At 52.4% G+C, this 21,099-nt stretch overlaps 9 protein-coding genes across 9 annotated transcripts; 4 read left to right on the forward strand and 5 right to left on the reverse strand.

The window, feature by feature from the left end:
- Positions 1-892: 892 nt before the first annotated feature.
- Positions 893-1,968, forward strand: CCMA1212_009452 (Tyrosine-protein phosphatase SIW14; the record flags this gene model as incomplete). Its single annotated transcript, XM_073706535.1, has 3 exons — positions 893-1,169; positions 1,235-1,412; positions 1,467-1,968. 3 exons carry the CDS (start codon positions 893-895, stop codon positions 1,966-1,968), a joined length of 957 nt encoding a protein of 318 aa, XP_073554846.1.
- A 659-nt stretch (positions 1,969-2,627) lies between these two features.
- Positions 2,628-3,167, reverse strand: CCMA1212_009453 (uncharacterized protein; the record flags this gene model as incomplete). The annotated part of the gene is made up of 2 exons (XM_073706536.1): positions 2,628-2,953; positions 3,107-3,167. The coding sequence occupies 2 exons, from the start codon at positions 3,165-3,167 to the stop codon at positions 2,628-2,630; spliced, it is 387 nt and encodes a 128-aa protein (XP_073554847.1).
- Positions 3,168-3,730: 563 nt separating this feature from the next.
- Positions 3,731-4,556, forward strand: CCMA1212_009454 (37S ribosomal protein S25; the record flags this gene model as incomplete). Its single annotated transcript, XM_073706537.1, has 2 exons — positions 3,731-4,125; positions 4,193-4,556. 2 exons carry the CDS (start codon positions 3,731-3,733, stop codon positions 4,554-4,556), a joined length of 759 nt encoding a protein of 252 aa, XP_073554842.1.
- Positions 4,557-4,647: 91 nt separating this feature from the next.
- Positions 4,648-5,295, reverse strand: CCMA1212_009455 (UDP-N-acetylglucosamine transferase subunit ALG14; the record flags this gene model as incomplete). Its single annotated transcript, XM_073706538.1, has 1 exon — positions 4,648-5,295. One exon carries the CDS (start codon positions 5,293-5,295, stop codon positions 4,648-4,650), a length of 648 nt encoding a protein of 215 aa, XP_073554843.1.
- Positions 5,296-6,179: 884 nt separating this feature from the next.
- On the reverse strand, positions 6,180-8,134 carry CCMA1212_009456 (uncharacterized protein; the record flags this gene model as incomplete). The annotated part of the gene is given in 7 exon segments (XM_073706539.1): positions 6,180-6,383; positions 6,443-6,619; positions 6,692-6,811; positions 6,830-6,895; positions 7,125-7,391; positions 7,470-7,633; positions 8,128-8,134. 7 exon segments carry the CDS (start codon positions 8,132-8,134, stop codon positions 6,180-6,182), a joined length of 1,005 nt encoding a protein of 334 aa, XP_073554844.1.
- A 1,038-nt stretch (positions 8,135-9,172) lies between these two features.
- CCMA1212_009457 (uncharacterized protein) lies at positions 9,173-13,214 on the forward strand (the record flags this gene model as incomplete). Its single annotated transcript, XM_073706540.1, has 4 exons — positions 9,173-9,610; positions 9,669-10,233; positions 10,311-10,659; positions 10,711-13,214. Coding segments are annotated over 4 exons (3,855 nt in total), but the record flags the coding sequence as incomplete, so codon positions are not given.
- A 1,172-nt stretch (positions 13,215-14,386) lies between these two features.
- On the forward strand, positions 14,387-15,193 carry CCMA1212_009458 (uncharacterized protein; the record flags this gene model as incomplete). Its single annotated transcript, XM_073706541.1, has 3 exons — positions 14,387-14,554; positions 14,634-14,736; positions 14,802-15,193. The coding sequence occupies 3 exons, from the start codon at positions 14,387-14,389 to the stop codon at positions 15,191-15,193; spliced, it is 663 nt and encodes a 220-aa protein (XP_073554912.1).
- Positions 15,194-15,302: 109 nt separating this feature from the next.
- On the reverse strand, positions 15,303-16,638 carry CCMA1212_009459 (uncharacterized protein; the record flags this gene model as incomplete). Its single annotated transcript, XM_073706542.1, has 3 exons — positions 15,303-16,288; positions 16,361-16,435; positions 16,605-16,638. 3 exons carry the CDS (start codon positions 16,636-16,638, stop codon positions 15,303-15,305), a joined length of 1,095 nt encoding a protein of 364 aa, XP_073554913.1.
- A 1,001-nt stretch (positions 16,639-17,639) lies between these two features.
- Positions 17,640-21,008, reverse strand: CCMA1212_009460 (ATP-dependent RNA helicase mtr4; the record flags this gene model as incomplete). The annotated part of the gene is made up of 2 exons (XM_073706543.1): positions 17,640-17,820; positions 17,893-21,008. 2 exons carry the CDS (start codon positions 21,006-21,008, stop codon positions 17,640-17,642), a joined length of 3,297 nt encoding a protein of 1,098 aa, XP_073554833.1.
- Between the last annotated feature and the right edge of the window lie 91 nt (positions 21,009-21,099).

Below are 21,099 nucleotides of genomic sequence, written 5' to 3' on the forward strand. Positions count from 1 at the left end.
GAGGATTGCGTGAGGGCACTGGGACCTCCGCTGCTTGGGAGCTTGCAGAGCATGCCTCGTACAGGCTACGCCAATCAAGTTGTGCCCGCGGCTGCATCCTCCGGTACCCGGTACTCGCTGCGCTATCTCCAGCCAAGTCTCGTCTACCTCGCTTGCACGTCGCGCCTGTTAACCCCGTGCCGGCCCCAAGGGCTGCTCGCCTGGAGCAAGTACTTCGTACCCTCTGTTTCCAGTACCCTCCACAGCACTTTACGCCGTTAGTGCTCCAGAATCCCCCCCATGTCCGTCCGTCTCAAGTCGACTTCAGAACCTTGGCCTGCGATCTCCCTCCCACAAATCCTCCCACTCCCACGCGACCTTGCCTCTTCTTCCTGACCGAAGCCTGCTCTCGCTCGTCCCTTTTCTTCCTGACTCTTTAATCATCATACTCGCCTTCACTCCCGTCACGATGGCTTCTCAACTCTCGCTCAATTCTTCCAAAAGAAATCCCGTCCTCCTGTAGGCCCTCGCCCTACCCGCGGATCACGACAAAGGTAGAATTACTTGTCGACACCGAAAACCTTGATCCCAACCTTATCTACAACTCTCTTCCTCTCGGACCCTTTGATACTCTCCGACATACCTCCTCGAACATACTTCCATACCTTCCGATACTCTCCGCATCCTTTTCTTCTCTTCGGTCACTGGCTCAAGTGTTCGATCTTCACACAATCTCGGACACTGCCCGTAGTCGACCGGCAGTGGCTTGCTTGCCTGCTTCGAACCTCATCAATAACTCATCTCTCGTCGTCCTCCGGATTTTTAACCGCAGAGCTCCATTAGCTTGGCAGCTGGAAAGCTAAATCCCCATTCACCAAGCAACAGAGCCGTATCGCGCCCTAAGCTGGTCGGCATGGCACTCAATATCCTTTCCGACAACAAAGTCGTTCCCTTTGTGTCCGAAGCAGCTTCTCTCACAACATCTTCGTTGTATCCGACACTGAGTCGGTCTGACGAGCGCGACCTGATGTTCGAAACCTCGTCCTTTATTGCAACTGAGATGAAGAGCCACGGTGCCGTGGACGAGCAGCCTGCCAGCGGAGAAGAAGCCCCCTCGCGCCTTCAGCGTCGCGCCGTGGTCCAACAAGTATCATTATCCTCAACACTGCCCAGAGGCCATGTCACATCTGGTGAGTTACCTATTTGTTCAATGTCTCTTTCCATTGGCGATGGTTGGTGCTGACCATGATGCCAGAATCTGCACCAGACGGGTCATCATTGTCAACTACGTCACATACCTCCGACATCCCCCTGGCTCCCATAGAGGGCAGACCTGTCAATTTTGGCTTGGTCGTCCCTGGTGTCTACCGCAGCAGCTATCCCAAGAAAGAGGACTTTGCCTTTTTGAAGGGCTTGAAGCTCAAGACGATAGTGTACGTAGCATCATCACCTCAGGCTCTCTACCCTCAAAGCTAACCATGCAACAGCACGCTGGTGAAGAAGGATGAGCCTGACCATGAGCTCGAGGCTTTTGTCGCCGCCAACGGCATCCAGCAGGTCATCTTCAACATGAAGGGGACAAAGAAAGAGCCAATTCCCCCCAGCACCATGGCGGCTATTCTGGAAATCGTCCTCGACCGTCAAAACTACCCGCTCGTGATCCACTGCAATCACGGCAAGCATCGCACCGGATGCGTCGTCGCCGTCGTTCGCAAGCTTTCGGGCTGGAATCTCGAGAGGACTCTCGATGAATATAAAAGCTACGCTACCCCCAAAGTCAGGGAATGCGACGTCGACTACATTACCGCATTTCAGCCCAGTTCTCTGGAGATGATTCGGATTCGCCCAGCCCGCGGCGAACATGGGCGCTTCAGCCCCCTGCAAGTGCGGTCGTTTATCAGGACTTTGATGTTTACAGTGGTGGTAACGTCAATATGGCTCTTCTCTGGCTCTCGCATGGTTGTCCCCCATAGCAATCCTCCCAGCTAAGACATCGATTCCGTGCGAAGACGAGAGCAGCATTGTGGAGTGTGCTTGACAAACCTACATGATGCGACAGGCGCGATTGACCGGTGTTGGAATAATTGTTCACAAGCGAGAGAGCATCAACGGATATGGAGAGCGAGACGTGGATGAAGATATAGAGCGAGGTACGGAATATCCCTTGTGTTTGGTGTTGTGGGAAATGCACAGTGGGACAAGTATCCATTGGATCTTTTGGGTTGGCTGGGGACTGGGCTCGCAGAGATTCAAGAGCTGAAACCGTCTGCGAATTGGCGTTTGGATTCTTTTACTTTTCTTTGTTTGTGTGGTGCGCACATGTTGCAAGCGGTAGCACTAGTGGAGAGAATAGACACGGTACGCTGTGCAGGTTACAGTATTTGACTGCACCATCGACCCTTTGTCGGACAGTATTTCCATGCTGAGAGCATGTCTGTAATGGCATTGACTGATTTGATATGTGATGTGCGTAAATTCGTGTTGCACGCCTTCATGTGCAAGCAATAGTAGGTAGGTATTGTACACTAGGCCCTGGTGATTACCCAACGCCTCTCTCAAGTCTTCCATCAACCCGTCTTCTTCTTTCCCATCCATCCATCCTTCTGATGCTCTTCCTTCATCTTCAGCCTCATTGACGACAACAACGCTCACTTCTTCTCCTCAAACTGCCCCCACCGATTCCTCCTCAGCCTCTCCTCCCTATCGCGATCCTTGCTCCCATGCAAATACACCCACCCGCCGGCCACGCAGTTGGCCGCCCCCAGACCGACGGCGGCCCCCCGGACGATGCCCCTGATGGAAAATTTGGCCCTGAAGGACTGTCTCCGCCGGAGGGCGAGGAGGGCGTAGAGGCCGGACCAGGCGGCGGTGAGGCCGGCGCTGGCGGTGGGGTAGCCGGAGAGGTTGAGGTAGCTTGAGAAGAGGAGGGTAGGGGTGATGAGCGTTGCGAGGAGGGAGGGGGGAAGGGATGATGCTGGTGGGCGGATGGAGTTAGCGGTGTTTTTGAGTATGAGAAATGGGGAAGTGTAGGTTTGTTAATGTGGTGATTTATGTGAGTTTGTGTGAGAGAGAGAGAGAGAGAGGAGGAGGAAGGGTTTGTGGTTGTGGTGAGATGCAGAAGACTTACAGCCCCATTCGGTAAGGTGTTCGGAGATGGACTTCTGGGCTGCTGTTTTGGGTGATGCCATAATGGGCGACGTTTTGAAATGTTCAACGTTGGGTGTATATGGCAAAGCTTTGGGATTTTTCATGTGAGAGCTCTACAAGCATTGAAAGTGAGGCTCTGACGTGATGAATCTCGAATGATGACTAAGCAGATCTCTTTTTGGATAGAGGCTCGCTTTACTCAATAGCATTCTGCTGCTACCATGGACTTGAATTCGCGAATAACTTGCATGAATGTTTACTGCTGGTTTCTCTCTGCATTATATCAAATAGTCGCTGCAATTGACTTTTTCTACATCGCGCAATGTGCGTCGTAGCCGAGCATGATAGCCGTCGACTGTGAGATGCGATGGCGGGGCGCGGCGGAACGTATCGCCGACGACACCCAAAATTTCGAGCCTGCCATAATGCCATCGCACGACTTATATCCACCATCAAAGTCCTATCTCGACGACGACGCTTCAAGGCGAATCGCCTCGCCTCCGAACCCGATCCAAACGTCTACCTCGCCGCATAAGCACCTTCCTCCACCGCCCACCGAACCAATCCATCACCCCAAATCAATCACCCCACAGCAACCACCGCCATGGGCGGCAGACAAATCCGCCCCGCGGGCGTCTACAAGGCCGTCAGCCAGGAACTCAAGCACGCCCCGATGCCAGGCTACGCCGTTCCCGCGCCGCCGTGGTTCGCCGTGATGAACTCGGTGCCGCCGTCGGAGACGCTCGTCCGCAACGTGACGCCGCGCCACCGCATGCCCAACCCCAAGGCCAGCAAGGCCGGCAGCGGCAAGCCCAAGAAGCTGTTCCGCCCGCAGAGCATCTCGTACCCGGAGGACGCGCTGCGGACGAGCTTCTACAAGGACCACCCGTGGGAGCTGGCGCGGCCGAGGGTCGTGCTGGAGCTGGATGGCAAGGATTATCAGAGGTGTGATTGGAGCAAGGGGCTGCGGCAGCCGGGGATTCCGTTGACGGGCGAGAGGTACGAATTATCTGATTTTGCATGGGTGGATGGAGCTGTTCGACTGACTTTTTTTTTTCTTTCCTAGTGTCGTGCAACGCCAGCTGTGGTTGATGGAAAACGAATTGGTGGACGGCGTAAAGATGAGCAAGCGCAAGGCATACGACATTGTCCGCCGCGAGTTCTACAGGCTGCGCCAGGAAGAAGAGGTGGAGAAGAGGATAGCGGTCGAGGAGGCGCGCTACGTGGGCGCGTACTTTGGCAAGACGAGGCTGGAGGTGGGCATGCAGCTCGAGGACCAGGAGTACGAGAACTGGAAGATTTGGGCCGGCAAGGAGACGGCGAACCGGGAGGCGAGGGCGAGCTCGGAGATTGAGACGTTTGGGCTGGAGGAGGAGGAGGATGCCGCGCTGGAGACGGCGGAGGCGCAGCCTGTACCCGTCGCGGCATAGAAGTGGTCGTGGATTGGGTAGGTTTGTATTATATGACGTGTACGAAGAATATATCAGGGCCATGGTTATCAAAAGGAGGCAAAACGGTCTGTTAGCATTTGGCAGGACTGGGTTCTAAATCATCCAAGCGGCGAGAATTAAAGACAATCTCTCCCGCATTCTGCACGCCATACCGCGTCGCCACCTCTTGGTGCTGCGTGACAAAGACGTCCGCGATGCCCGTGTAGAGCAGCAGCTTCCCCGTCAAGCTCAGCGTCGAGATGCGCGCCCAGGACTCAATGTAGATGACCTTGCAGCAGCTCTCAGGAATGACATAGCCCATCTTCAACAGATGCACCGCCAGCGCAACAAAGAAGGCCGTGGCGGGCCCGTTGGAAAAGACGCGGCCGGGATAGCGCAGCGCCCTGCCGACTTCGTTGTCCGGCGGCGTGAGCAGCGCGGGGAAGATGTCGATGATGCTGAGGAGGGCGGTCAGGGGGGTGGACCAGAGGGGCTGGTGGACGCGGCGAGCGCGGGTGACGGTGCGCTTGTCGTGGGTGCCGGGGGATGTGCCGCGGGTTGCGCAGAGGGCTTGGAGGCGGGACTCGTAGTCGGCGAGGTGGTGCTCTGACATGGAGTCGCCGCTGGAGATGAGGTAGCGGCGGTGGGTGTTGGCGAAGGCGCATGTGCCGTCGTCCATCATCATGAGCATTTCTTTGGTGTGGCCGCCGGAGCCGAGGACGAAGAGGGTGTAGTCCATTGGTGGGGGATGAGATGGGCCATTTCGTTGTTGTGGATTGGTGGGAGGAGGTTGGAGAGCGGCGCGTCTTTTGCGGTTGCGGTGGGAGAGGAGTTGGATGTGGCGTGTCTGAGGGAGAGGCTGCTGTTAATGGATGCTTTGGCTTGGAAGAGGTGGGTGAGAGAGGGGGGGGACTTGCTGAGGTGGAGATGAGCAGGGCGATGAAGAATGCGATAAGGGTGAGGAATCTGTGCCTGCTGAGGAGAGGCGAGGAGATGGATGAGAAGAGAGCCGCGGATAGGGCGACGAGGAGGATGGGCTTTGAGAGAGCCATGATGGTTTGAGTCTTGGAGTTGCTGGAATGAGCTGCTGCAATTGGTGAGTATCCGAGCGGGAAGCTATGGGTGATTGGACGACTGACCTCGTACGATGCCGCTATTGAACCATGCCTTTGATTTTGTCTATTCGAGACTCAAGGACGTGGTGTTCTATAAGTGGGAGGCTGAGAGAGTGAGCTTGATGCTGGCCCAAGTACAGATTGCACTGAAATGCTGGGGGTACATTGTATGTACCTTATGCTTCAGTGAGCAGACCCACTTCTTGTCTTCCGCGTCTCTCCTTGTACTTCGTACCTTCCTGGCAAACACCATCGACCGCATCACTCCAACAATCACCACCCACTGAATCATGGCAAATGAGGATAATGCACATTGTGCTTCAGATTCGATAACTAATCAGCAGTAACAACTTTGAAAGCCCTGATTTCAAACATCGCCATTCAACCGTCTGCGAGGCGCTGGCTACAGAACGCGGCCAACGCAAAGAGCGTCTCGCACAACATGGCGTCACATCAAGGGCGGCTATCCTTCTCCAAGCGCACACTCTGCACTGCGCTCTGGTTAATATCACATCTCAGCGGGCGGGAAAGGCCCCCGTGTGTAGAAGAAGCGTCGTTCAGTAGGCATCTCCTGCTGCCTGCGGGCGGCTTCGATGGCTCGTCGGGTCGCTTCCTGGCCGGCTTGCTCGAGCAGGACGTCCATGCCTTCGCCAGTGGCCGCGGAGCACTCGACATAGCGCCAGCAGCGGAGTTGGCGATACAAGAACATGCCCTGCCAGAGTTCTCGGGTCAGTTGTCTGGCTGTCGCGGCGATGGACAAGGACGACGTACCTCGGTTGGGAGCACACAGCAAGTGGGAAACAGGGCCGCGTTCGGATGGTCAATAAGGCGGACGCGATGGGTCGCGTCGGTGCACTGCTCTCGGACGTCCTTCTTCAGGCCGACAAGCTGGACGAGCACCTCGTTCTCCTGCTGGTTGAGAAAGCCACGGTTCACGGCACCAGCCCACTGATGGCCACGCCGTTAGCTGACCATTCTCGCCTTGAGACTTCCACAATGACGCGGCATGTTGTGGCTTACCCATTGCACAACCGTCCTCAGAGACTGCTTCTCCTTGATGTCAAAGCATAGGAAGATGCAATCCCACTGCACGTACGAGAGACTCTCGACGGTCGTCATGTCGGGCGCGCCGGAAGTGTCCTACATTTCGACGCGGACCGGCTGAGAGTCGTACATGCGGATGTTGGTGTACGTCTCATAGGTGGTGCGGGTGATGGCACTCGACTGGCGTGCTGTTAGCATTCCTTGTCCGGATTCAGACGAGAGTCTCTGCAAGTTCATCTTACATCCGGAAAGCATCCATAACGGGAACGGCTATCTCATTGTCAGCACAGAAGAACCAAACCAGATTCCGGGGTGACGAGATCTAATCTCACAAAAGCAGCGAAGTCTGGCCAGAGCCCGGGGGCCCGACAAACAAAAAGTGAAGAGTCAGCGGCGCTGCGAGACGGACGGTGGGAGCGGGCGACACCGACGGGCTGCGGCGCTTGCGCTTGCGACCAAAGAGAGCTAAGAAGCCGCGGATAGGGTTCCTGGTCTGCGCTGCCTCGGGCTCGTCGTCGTCGTCGTCGCGCACTCCCAGCGCCGTCTCGGGGCGTTCCAGGATGGACTCTCCCTGGGCGTTGGGGCCGTCGCGGCGGCGGAAGAGGGGGATGGCCGAGCGCATTAGGGCGACCCGGTTCGAGGGGCGGCGGACAGGCCTCACGGGTTCACGAAAGGCCTGCTTCCCCAGGAGGAAGTAAGTCGACGTGTCAGCTCAGCACGAGAGAAGGTAAAATGAGAAGTTGATGATACTCACGATGCGAGTGCTGGGCCGCTCCTCGAAGCCATCGTTGCCAAACGGATCCTCGCGCTCCATGCGGCTGGGCACCGACTGACGCCAGGTGTCGATGGACTCGGCAAGTTCTTCCGGCATTTGCTGCGGGAGGTGCACGATACCGTCGTCCGCAAAGACGCCCGGTGCTGGATGCGCGCTGTAACGAGGGGGCATCAAAGTGCTGAGTCTATACTGGTCGGCCTGCAGACGAGGGTGAAGGTAAGGACGGGGGAGAATCCCTGTGAGCGCCAGTTGATCCGCAAAAGAGGGAAAATGCGGCGCCATGGTCGGGGGTGAGAGGGGTTCGGTTGGTCAGGTGGAAGAGAAGAAGAAAAAGTAAACAAGACAGAGGAACGTGTTTCGACGCGTTTGGATCAAGGGACGCGAGCAGGCGGCGGAGAAGGTGAGCGCGAGGTGAATTGGATGATTGGATAGGGGGAGGACTGGCGGCGCGTGGGTGGCAGCTGGCAGCACCTGGTGGCTCGTCACGAGGCTGGCAGATGGGTTGGCTGCTTCTGGAGAGTGTTATGGGAGGTTCGAGGAATTGTGAGTATATCGGAGGTGATGGTTCTTGGATGTTGTTTCAGCTGCTTGCTCCTCGGCGTGATGGAGAAGCCATCACGGCGTCTTCCGGGGTCACTGTCCATTGAGATACACTGCGCCCATACTATAGTGCATCTGGCTCGTCTGAAAGATTCAGCAATCCTGATTGGCATTGGCCGCTGACCCGGGCTTCAGGTGAATGAAAGCGGTTTCGAACAAGGTGCTACGCTCTTCACCACAGCAATGGATTCACTGCAAGATGCTGACGTTTATCCAACTCCTGGCGAGGGACGGGTGGACTGAGTGGTCTTCGGACTGAATGAACTTCGGACTGAACTCGTCGCCATGACACCTGCTATTCTATTGGAGTGCCGTCTGATTTATTGCCGTCTAGGAACTTTCTGGGTGAAATTGCAGGGGACAGATTTCATGTTCATCACATATAGTTCTCGACAAGTTGCCGCTATTGTTCCGGTTCTCGCTTGGAATGGCTGCAGTGAGGCTACCGACACCTGCTCCTACTATTCTAACATTGAGAAGGCTCATTGTGTAAAGGGTATTCGAACTTATTAACCATTTGAGTGCCACTGTTGACAATGCAATACGACTAATGGTTTTCAGCTCGAGCATGTATTTGCAGCCTGCATCAGCGTTTATCAGAACGGCTCCATCTCTTCTTCACCCCTGCGAGCAGGCTTACATCAAGGAGGACTCCATAGCAGGTCTAAGCAAATGGCACAACTCATGTGCCTTTTCACAACCTCTACACTCGTGGAGCAAGGATCTCATCCACATGTTCCACAGCAATGATTTCCGTCTTAGCACATATGAGAATAAGGAGGACCTGAAGCACAGATTCGCCATATCAGCCGCATGCCACACGCCTTCATATTCCGCATCTTTTTACTTGCCCAGGATGACAGTTGGCAGGCTAAGCAACTGCCGATTGGATATTGACCTATCAATGGAATTGCTGGTTGATTGGCCCAGGGTGAGGTTGTCCGTGAGAGCCTGGAACAACCCTTCTAGATATGATTGGTGGAGGACGTCACCGAAAACACGAGGCCTGCATGGCGGGGGAAGCACGTTGGGCATCCAGGCATTATTTCATGAGCTCTCCCCCATGATCTGATTCCTCGTGTCGTAGCCCGCGAGAAGTACCTCTGGGCGACGACTCAAGTCAACTTTGATTCCGAGATCAAATCGAGCCAAAGCTACTATCATTGTGTGCCAAGGGGAAACATGGCTTCTCCCGAGGCAAAGGTATACCGCCTTCGAGGCATCCCAGCGCATCTGGATCGCCTCGGCCTCGCCCAGTTGATCCAGCCTTTCCTGCCCAATGGAAAGCTGGAGGACATCACCGTGGCATCACTTGCCCTTAGCTGCGACTTCTGGTCCAGAGCTCCGACAAAAACGGCAACACTCACTCTACAAAACCTTCCCGAAGTCGTACGTGCGGCTCCTGCAGCGGGAGAGTGGCAGCTTCCCGTTCTTGCTTTGCCCAAGCCGCTCATTCTAGACGATACATTCTATGGATTCACTCCTCTCAATGAGGTTGCAGGATCCGAACATTACCATGAGTAAGTCTTTCAAGAGATAATCATCGTTGGCTTTTGCAGACCTCTAATGCTCTGAAAGCTGTATCGTGATATCCGGCCTCGCAAGCCATCCAATGGGATCCTGGCAGCCCCGTGGCAACGACAAATCCTTCATGTGGATTCGAGATACGTTGCCCGAGCTCGTCCCCGGTGTCAGATTCATCCTCTACGGATACGACACCAAGCTAGTCGGAAGCAAATCTTTCCAGACGATACCAGACCTCGCCGTCAACCTGATCAACGAATTGAAAACCGGAGGCTGGTCATCGCCCAGCGCAAAAGACCTCACTTTTATGGCCCATAGCCTTGGTGGTGTAGTATTGAAACAATGTCTCTCCATGCTGGCAGACAGCGGAGTATCTTATGAATCAATACTGCAACGAACCAAGGGTGCAATATTATTTGGCGTGCCCAGCGAAGGCATGGACATTGGGGATATTCACAGTATGCTTGGGGACCAGCCAAACAAGAGCGCCCTTGTGAACCAGATATCAGACAAGTCAGACTTTCTATCCAGCTTAGAGGAAAGCATCTCGGGTATTTCTCATGTCCGAGGAATGAGGCTCTTCTGGGCTTACGAGACCCAAACAACGCCCACCGTGGAGGTAAGAATAGCCCGCTGACTCGTTTATGTGGAAAAGGCTCGGGGCCAGACTTGACTGACGTTACAATCACTCGGCAGTTTGTCAATAACGCATATCGCAGATCAGGACCAGAGACTATTTTGGTATCCCGAGCGTCCGCCACGGGTAATCGCTGGGCTTCGGATCCTTCATCAACTATCCAAATCGACGCCAATCACTCCGACATGGTCAAGCTCTCATCTGGAAGCCATATGATTGGCCCCATTGCGAATAAGCTGCGAGATGTTGTTGCAAGTTATCACCATGACCTCGCCCACAATTCGACGCGTTTGGCTACCCGCAACCTTTCAGTTCCGGCCAAATCAACCATTACCCAGGCCTTGGTGGGGAGTAGCTCAAAGGATACCGGAGATCTTAGCCGGAATCTCGCCTTCTGGAATTCTGACGGTTAGTAAGTATTGTCAATGCTCGCTGAATCTGTAGCTAATACACTGATAGATATTATGCAATCGCTATGTGCTCCTGAGAGAGACGAAAGGCTTCAGCAAATTGACGATAGCGCGGGTTGTTCCTTTGAGTGGGTGTTCGAAAAGCCTGCAATTGGATTAACCAGCTGGTTGCAGAAAGGAGATGGCCTCTACTGGGTTTCTGGCCGCCCTGCCTCTGGAAAATCAACCTTTATGAAGTTCCTACATAACGACAAACGCACATCACAGCTGCTACGTGGATGGTACAGCCAATCCCAACACGTCAAGGCGAACTTTTTCTTCCATTACCGTGGCAGTTTGATGCAAAAGTCATTCGAGGGCTTGCTGAGGAGCATTCTAAGCCAAATCCTAGAGCAAGCTCCCGGCACTCTGTCAATTTTCCAGTCGGTATTTCAGCATCACTGCCAGAAGCTTATTGACGCACAATCACTTGGAAACCTGTACGCAGACCTGGAAGAGCCACTCATGGCCAATGATTTGAAGCATGACGCCGACTTTCAAGGGCAGTTTTCGTCTCTTCTTGAGTGCGAACGCTGTGGTATGTCGACATATAAGTGCGCTCATTCATCGACAGGAACTCGAGCCAAAGCAAAGTCCGCTCAAAACGTTGAAAATATCTCTAGTCAAAATCACATGCGACTCAATATACGACAATTTATCCAGAGTAATATTTGGACACTCGACAACTTGGAGCAAGCACTCTTCAAGACCATCAACCAGCAAATGATTGATCTGGATTTGTGCCTTTTCATTGATGCTCTTGATGAGTACGATGGACAGCCAGAGGTCATTGCCGAGTTTCTCATGAAAATCACGCAACAGAGAAGCAGCCGTACACGCCTCAAGATTCTTTTCTCAAGTCGACCATGGGACAAATTCATGGACGCGTTCAGCGACTGTCCCGGTTTTCGCATTCACGAGCATACCGAGAATGATATCCGCGAACTGTGTGCCTATGTTATACAGACAAGATGCCCTGGCTCTCAGGAACTCCTTCTACTTGTAGAAGAGATTGTCAAGCAAGCCAAAGACGTTTTCTTGTGGGTGAAGTTGGTATTATGTGACTTATCCGAGATTGCATCAGCCGCTGCACGACGAGGCGATACCCGAACTCTGTCCAACGAGCTACAAGAGGTGCTCAAAGACCTTCCGCGAGACTTGGTCGAGTACTATACCACCATAATCGAGCGAATACCGCAATGCTTCCGCCGTGAGGCTTTCTGCCTACTCGAAGTTGTTGCCAAAGGGGATGATATTCACCTGAAAGACGTTCCCAAGATTCTCAGCTGCCTCAACTTCTCTCACTTCTCTGAGCGTAATCAGATTATCGAAAGCTTAGACGAGCCCGATTTGCAAGGCCTGGCTCATTTGCTGAGAACCTACTCGGGTGGCCTCGTTGAAGTCCATGGGCAGCCGGATTCCCTAAAGCTTCAGCTGCTGCATCAGACAACGGTAGACTTTGTTCAACTGCCTGAGTTCAAGGACACCGTTCTGCGATCAAGAGCACACGCTATGAATGATAACGGGCACACCTTTATCGCAAAGCTCGCGCTGCTCCAGGTCCGAGAGCATGAGCATGATGGTAATGCTATTTTGCCCCTGAATAAAGACTTTTTCCAGCACGCCAAGTGTTCTGAGAAGACTACAGGGAGGAGCTTATATTCTTTCTTCTCGAGGACTCGGCATCAGTTCACTTTAGACATTCTTTCTTCGTCGAATCTGGCTAGGTTCTGGAATATTCCTACACCGCTCTTTAATGATAGACCGACTGTCCATGTAATTGGAGCGGCATTTGCTGCCGATCTCCGCCTCTTCATCGAAGAGGCTTTACAATTGGATCCGCGGATATTATCTGAGCCGTCGGCTTGTTGCGTTCTGGCTATCTATTTATCGTTCAACTCTGAAGTGTTTGCACAGAAGGAAGCTCTACAGATGCTGGAGATGTTGGCTACTCACAGTTTCCCGTTCGAAAAACACCTAAATTGCTGTTTATCAAGGATACTGTGCTCGATGAGACTGTACCCCAAACAAGCACGAGCTGAGCCGTTGATCCTTGATTTCACAAGGCGCTTCAAGGATCCGAACATCGACTTCTATCTTCCTACGCCATATCGTCTTGCCCATGGGGATGATGCGTCCCAGGGGGCTTTGCATATGATCCATATGTCTTCCTATAATGTTACCAAAGAGCTGCTCCAAAGAAACGCAAACCTGAATGTGAAGGGGGAATATGGTCACACACCGCTGGACTGTTATGCCATGGGGTATCTCTTGAGCGGCAGGTACAAACAAGAAGTTGTGCTTGATTTGATGACGCTTCTTGTGCAACATGGAGGACTCCTCAATAGGTGTACAGAAGAACAATGGGAGCACAAAATGCGGGAATTTGAACGGGAGTGCCTCGATGTGTCACTATTCAAACGCTTGGGATACCCCAAATGGATCAAGAACAAAGAAGCACGTTCGAGGCGGTCCATGTATAGGGCAATCGTCGGCCTTTTTCGTAGGAAATGAGATAAAGCAGAGTGACGAGCTTCTTTCCATATGTAGGGGGTAGGCATTTCTTCTTGGTTAGGACCGAAGCTTGCAAAGATTATCTTACATCTCAATTAACTAGATAATAGCTGTTTCCACATGTCTACTATTTCCATTCCTTGCTATGCGGGGCTTAAGAAAGAATACACATCCATACAGCTTGCATATATCTCCTTGTTGATTCAAGGAGTGGTTAGCTACCGCTCTAATATAGCTATCCAACATCCCAGCAAATTCATATACCTCTCCATTACTGCTACAATGACTACCAATCCTCATAGGAAAGAAGGTTGACTATTATGATACACTTCTAGTCTGTATATGCCTCAATTTCTGACAAACTGAGTATATAAACACTCCTTAGTTACCGGCCCATCCAATCCTTTATACCGAAACCTACAGGGGGTTCTGCATGTACAAGAGCGCTGACTGTTTGTTCTTGGGCATGCGATTTTTTTGACCGTCTATCTTTGTTTGTTCGTTTTGCCCGGGCACATTTGTTTATGACGCCAAGTCAAACGTTTCTTTGATTAGGAGGTGAGAAAACCGGGAGGCTGGCCTCAGGCAGGCCAACTTGCTGCGGCTGTTGTTGTAATCAGTGTTTTTGTGTATGTGCAATTCCACATGCGCCATTATATTCATGTTGATGCTCGTGTTCGTGATATTGCCGATTTCGCTGCTGAGGCTTTCCTAGTGATTTTATCGCCAGTTGCTTCAGATCTTGAGCAACTCCGCCACCAGAACCAGTCTACAGGATTTTATTCAAGTCTATTACAACATTGGTTAAAGGGGGGTAAAAGACAAATCTTGCAGATCTTTCTTTTTAGCTGTCCCGTGGAATGTAGCAATTTTTTTTTTTTTTTTTTTTTTTTTTTTTTTTTTTTTTTTTTTTTTTTTTTTTTNTTTTTTTTTTTTTTTTTTTTTTTTTTTTTTTTTTTTTTTTTTTTTTTTTTTTTTTTTTTTTTTTTTTTTTTTTTTTTTTTTTTTTTTTTTTTTTTTTTTTTTTTTTTTTTTTTTTTTTTTTTTTTTTTTTTTTTTTTTTTTTTTTTTTTTTTTTTTTTTTTTTTTTTTTTTTTTTTTTTTTTTTTTTTTTTTTTTTTTTTTTTTTTTTTTTTTTTTTTTTTTTTTTCGGACAGGCCACATCGAACGAGATGGAGAGGTCCGAAGGCAATGTTAGGGAGAGACCAGATTGGTTGACGGAAGCAGACGTGGAAAGGGAAAAGATGGAAGAAGCCGAATGCGAGGTTTGCCACACGGGCAATTTCGTCGAACTCGACATCCATGGCGAAGAGATTCACGAGGACCAAACAGTGGTCGAGGTACGTCTGCTATACCTAAAACACAGCTCTCCTGTTGTGATGGACGCTGATGCTTCTGAAGAAGCACAAAGACATCAAGATCGTCGCGAGTATAAATCCGGCAGGGTCGAAACACTGGCTTATCCTACCGCGGGAGCACATTCGAGATATCGAACATCTTCAAGCTGAAGACTTGAGACTCTGTGAGTATGAGCCACAGCGTTACCGCGTGCCTTTTATAGAGAGCGTACTGACGGGAGATGTGCAGTGCAAGAGATGAGCAGAGTCAAGGATACCCTCCTGAAGCGACATTGTCCTAACGTACTTCCTGAAAGGATACACTGCGGCTACCACCGAGGCCAGCGGCCAAACGGGTACATACCGGTGCGCATGCCGGACATCATCTCTGTGAAGCATTTACACCTCCATGTCATAGCTGAGCCGCGACTGTTGCCGTTTGTTTACAAGTTTCATCCTTCCAATACTCTGATTTTCAAAACGGAAGAGGCTATATTGGGACTTGTGGAGGAGATGGCGGAGGCTGGCAGTGAGCGAGGAGATGGGAAGCTCGGTCAACAGGCGCATACGGATGGAACGCTGGAAAAGAAATACACAGAGTCAACTCCGGGGAAGATAGATACAGATACAACGCGGGAATAGATTAGCATCATATTATCGTTGTCGGTCATGATAAATAGCAAAGATCCAAGTTTCGTGGACAACATATACCTAACTTATCCTTGTGATACGAGTAACCCCATCTTCTCCTTCAAAAAGCATGCCTCTTCACAGCCTCATTCGCAAACGCCCCCGCATACTTCCTCCGCGAAGCCGTCCTCTGATCCAGCGCATACCGAACATTAACCAGCACGAGAATCAGTATAAAAAGAGCCCCGACAAACAGAGATATAACCGGCGCCAAGATGGAGAACATGCTAAAGATGTACGAGGCGCGATTAAACACCCTGTTCTCATTCAACTCGCTCGTAGCCAAGCCAACTTGCATGGCAGACAGCACGACGGTGATGTAAATGAATGCCGTCAAGACCCATCTAAAGTTCCTCTCCAAGTACGTCGAATACTGCCGGTAGCCATATTCGTAGCCTCGAATGATGGTACCAAACGAAAACGTCCTTGAGCAGAATCTGCAAATGAGATTCAGGCGAGTGAGGCGTAGTTCGCCATAGACATATCTCGGATTGACGCCGCACAAATCCGGACTGACATTCGACACAACAGCCGCAGAAAAGGGTGCCCAGTGCTCCCATCTGACGTCCTCTGATATCAATCCCTGCTCATGCGCAATCCTTAAATCGCTCTTGCTGCATATAAGCCAGGTATATGAATAAAGAAACCCCTTGGCGCTCTCATACAGTTCGCGGTTCGAACAGAAGATGTTGGTCCAGGAGACATGGCTTAGGAGATAATCTGGCAGCGGCTTCAGGTAGAGGATGCTGTCCCGCCAGACGAGGTGCAGGTCTGCCCTTTCCGTGATGTGAATTTGACGCCCGACTCGGATTTGGTTGTGTAGCGCTCGGGAGACTTGAGGGAGGCCGGCGAGCCAGAGGTGTTTGTGGATGGCGTTGAGCCGGGAGACGTCGAGGTCGTACTTTATGTATGACTGGACGGAGCGAGGGTCGGATTTGTCGATGCGAATGACCTTTTTGTCACGCTGATATATGCCGGGGATCAGCGGCTCTTCTTTCAGAATTCCTTCCTTTGTGCTGAATGGGGGAACTAGTTGAAGACACGGGCCTAAGCAAAGAATGAGAGAATGTCAGCAAGGTATGGATAGGGATGGAAACGTGCGGGAATGGGGGAACATACTGCGAGACGCCTCGGGTACCAGGGTTGCGTTATGGCTCAAACCGCCAGTCACTGTGTACGTGGAATCAACCCGTCCTGCTGTTATCCTCGTCAGTACCGTCCGCTATCAACATGACTTCGTTTCTTTACACCGTCTCTCAGGGGCAGCGCTACTCCTGGTCTAGCAGAAAACTCCCAGCCCCAGTTCTTGGGAGTCGAAACGAAAAAAAAAAAAAAAGGATGGAAATGAAAAAGTCAGACCTACTCTCAAGAGCGCTAACCAGCTTGTCGTCGTCCATCACGATAGTCGTAAGCGTGGGGAACCCGCAGCTAAAGAATCTACAGGGAAGACATTAAAAGCGCTGGAACTCGGCGAATTCTTCTAGTCAATGCAATTCACGCAATCACGCCCGCGAGCAAACGCCCAACATGTAGCTGCAGACTTTCAAGAAAATTCAAAAGACACAAAAAAGAATCGACGCAAGTAACGACAAAGGCGGGCTGGAGGCTGGGTTCGTTAGGCAGATTTATCAAGTATGCCTTGGGGAGCTTTCCAGCGATTGTCCTCACGTAGCATGTTGTGGCCAGGACTCCGTATGGCCCCGCTGTTTGGTGTTTCTTCAAGTCCTATGGAAGATTCGATTGGAGGTTGAGAAAAGGCAGATTGAAATCAGCCACGCCCTGTAGATGCGACCCGACGTGGCAAGCAAGGGGGGGGGGCTGGACAGCAGGGCGCTTAACAGGGGGTGTACTGCCACTGCGTAGAACACCATCGGCGGCCCATGTTGATGCCTTGGAACTACGGGCAGAATGGTATATCACGACGACAAGTGCCATCGTGATAGGAGGAGAGTAGCCATCCTCTTTCTCCTTGGATTGCTGTAAGCAATAAAGATATGCATTGGCGGGGATGCTGGAAAGCCTAGCTATGGGTTGGATAGCCACTCCCAAAGATATATAATGTTCACGATAGTATACTGAAACAACTGTCAAGCGGACATCAGATCCTTCAAGTCAACTTCACATCTAAAATTATGCCAATTTCCACATCGACAAACACACGCACACACACATGAACAAACAAAGGAAAGGAACAATTTTGTTCAACCCCAAGCTCCAAAACTCCACCAGCCATGATCAATGCCAAAGCAATCAGTAGTCAAGAAAACAGAGGGAAAAAAGAGGTATCTACACATGACTCTAAGTGAAACCCCGACGCAACGACCTTTTGCTGCTTCTCTTTCCTTCCCATATCCCAGCAAAGCGATCCTTTGACCAATAGCCATGCCCATTTTGTTGTTTACAGATACAAGCTCTGGGCGGCCACAATGTCTCTCCGAATCTTTTGCAAACTCTCTTCAAACTTCTTCATCAGGTCGTCGTTGCCCATGACCTTGGCGGCCTGGGCCATCTGGCGAATGAGCTCTTCCAGTCGGCGGAAGATGCGGATGAATGAGCCTTCGTAGACGTTGGCCATTTTGCTTCACAAAAACACGTTAGTAAAAAAGGTCATCTTTTCGTGCGTTGAAAACAAAAGGGGAGCTTCGACTTACCAAATCTCAGCAAAGGTTCGGCCCTGAGCCCATGCATACACCGTCTCCATGAGCTGCCACTTCAAGCTCTGCACGTATTGGTCCTCGTTGACGTCAAGCTTGGACTCCTGGCTGACCTTGGCAATCATGCGAGCCTTGGCCTGGATCTCGCGGAACGGCTTCTGCAGCTCCTCCTTGAGAGCCTGAGCCTCCAGCTTCTCGTCAAAGACGAAGCAGCTGAGGACGGCGGCAATGAGCTCGGGCGTCATCTCGTTGAAGAATCGATCAAAGAGGAGCTCGGACAGGAGAAGCTCATGGCCCTCGGTGGAGGAAATCTCGCAGGCAACGCGGGCCTTGAGCTGGACGACTTCGGCATCGTTGATGAATCCCAGACGACGCAGCACGCGCTTGCGCGACTTGAGCTCGTCCATCTGCGCGATGCTGTGAGCCTTGGCAATCTCCTTCTTCTTCTCCTTGATCTTGTCCAGAATCTGCACTTTGGCGTGGTACTGGTCCCACAGCGACGGGAGCAGGGGCGAGAGATGCAGGGGGTTCGCCACGAGCCGGGACTCGAGCACTTCAATCTTGCGGAGAAGCTGCTTAAACGATTCGTCCGAAATGTCCATGTTCTCGAGCGGGTCCAGAATGGGCACGCCGTCGGGGAATCGGCGCTGCACTTCACTAAGCGCCTTGCCAGCATCTCTGCGATCGTCATCCGACTTGAGGCCTTCCTTGGGCATAAAGACTCGGATCTGGCTGATGGCTTTGATGCAGGTGAGGAGGCAGGGGACAACCGCAAACATGCCGTCGTCCTCGTCGGCGGCCGGCTTGAGGCCGGGCGGCATGTCGCTAGCCAGATGGCCGGGGATGATGTCTGCGCTCGACTTGGAAATGTACAACAGGACCTCGATGATGTGAGACTCCTGGGGCGGGTATTCGGGCTCGCCCATCTTGACGGGACGTCGCGCATACTGGTCGGTGATGACGCCCCAGCCAAAGTCGAGCCCGCCACCAAGCTTCTCCGCCGACTCCTTGACGTTGTGGATCTGGACAAGGCGGCCGGGTTGCAGAAAGGGAAGACAGTAGTTCGGGTGCTGGATGACCGCTCGCATATCCTTGGTGTATGTGTTCAACTGCTGCCGGATCGTGTAGTAATCCTTGACGGTGGCTTCATCGGGTATTGTGAGGGCATCCTTCTCCTGCTGCAGCGCCATCAGGTCCTTCTCCAGGGCAGGGACACTAGCCGCATTCTGGAACTGGTGGAAGCATCGCTCCAGCATGAACTCGGGTGAGATGGCCTCGATTCGGAGCAGGTTGAGGATCATGTTGTATCCGAGGTAGAAGGCCGAGTTGAGTCTGTCTTGCTGACCAGTGACGATTTGCTTGGCGACCTCTGGCTCAAGCTTGTCGTCAATCATCATGATGACCACACCTCGGGCATCGAGACCACGACGACCAGCACGTCCCGCCATCTGAACGTATTCGGAAGAGGTGATGGGGCGTCTCTGGACGCCGTCCCACTTTGTGACTTGGGTGAAGACGACCGTCTTGGCAGGCATGTTGAGACCGATGGAAAAGGTCTCGGTCGCAAAGAGGACCTTGATCAAGGATTCCTGGAACAGAATTTCAATGGTCTCCTTGAGGATGGGCAGCAGACCGGAGTGATGGACGCCAACGCCCTTTTGCAGCAGAGGCAGCAGGTTCTGGATCTGCGGCAGCTCTCGGTCCGCTTCCGACAAGCTCTCAATGGCACTTTGGAAGACCTTGTTGACCATTGCCTTTTCGGAATCGTCGTTGAAGTTGAGGTTTGAAATCTTGAGGGCCATGTTCTCGCACTCGCGCTTCGAGAAGTTGAACACGATGACGGGGTTGAAGTTCTTCCTGACCGTCATTCGGATGATCTTGTTGATGTCGGAGCCCTCGTCGGCGCCGCCCTTGTTCGTCTTCTTGTTCTTTCCTTTTCCTTTCATCTTGGCGTTGAAGTCGGCCGGATCCGAACCCTTCTTCTCTTCCACCTCTGCCATGACGAGGTTGAAGTTCTCCTCGTTGAAGCTGCCCCTTTCGTCAACCACCATCCTCGCGCCCTTTCCTCCCATGGGGTAGAAGTAGTTTTGTAAGGGGGTAGGTCTGAAGTCGGTGTAGACGACGTGACACGCCTGGTGGTGGATCTTGGCAATCCATTCGGCAAACTGGAAAGCGTTGGGAATGGTGGCCGAAAGGAAGACGTATCGAACCTTGTCGGGAAGCATGATGATGGTCTCCTCCCACACCACACCGCGCGTCTTGTCTCGCATGTAGTGGATCTCGTCAAACACGACCCAGGCCACCTCGCGCATAATCTCGGAGCCGCGGTACAGCATCGACCGCAGAATCTCCGTCGTCATGACCAGACAACTGGCCGTGGGGTTGATCGTGACATCACCCGTCATCAGGCCAACGTCTCCAAAGATGGCTTCAAAGTCTCGATATTTCTGGTTACTCAAGGCCTTGATGGGACTGGTGTAGATGACCCTCTGGTTGCGCTTGAGACACTGCGCAACCGCATATTCTGCCACCACCGTCTTTCCGGCACTTGTGTGCGCCGATACCAGGACGCTCTCTTCGCGCTCAATCGATGCCACAGACAGGCTCTGGAAAGGATCTAGCTTGAAGGGATATGTTCGCGCCGGCTCCTCGGGGGACTTGTGTTCTGAAAGGGGAATGTATTCGTAGTTGAGATCCGGCGGCAGGGCGACCTGGTGCTGGATGTTGTGTGACAGCACGAGCGATGAATCTTGCGAAACAAACGTCGAGGCACCCGCGACCTCTCTTGACTCTGCCGTCTGGAAGTTGTCCGTCATGACAGGGCCGGCCTCGTCCGTCTTCTTGCGCCGCTTCTTGTCCTGGTGATCGGGCGCCTCCGAGTCCTCTTCGGCCTCGGAGGCCTCGTCTCGAGGCGTCTCGGCGGCATCAGCCATGCCCCTGTCGGCGTCGTCGTTGGTTCCGTCCATGTCGGCGTCGGCATTTCCGTTCATGGCCTCGGAGGCCTTTCGCTTCTTGCTCTGGGCTCGGCTGCGGCTCCTCTGGGGCGCTCTCTCGTCTTCGCTGGCGCTGGGGGGCTCCGCCTTGCCCTCGAACACGTTGAACATCTCATCCATCTTGGATGGTGCTGCCACGAATTGTGGCTATGAAGAGGCGGGAGGAGGAGGAGGATAAGGGATAGAAGAGGTAGGTAGAACAGGTGCTCTA

This window comes from Trichoderma ghanense, assembly GCF_004382785.1.
Source record: "Trichoderma ghanense strain CCMA-1212 chromosome Unknown scaffold_17, whole genome shotgun sequence".
Lineage (NCBI taxonomy): Eukaryota > Fungi > Ascomycota > Sordariomycetes > Hypocreales > Hypocreaceae > Trichoderma > Trichoderma ghanense.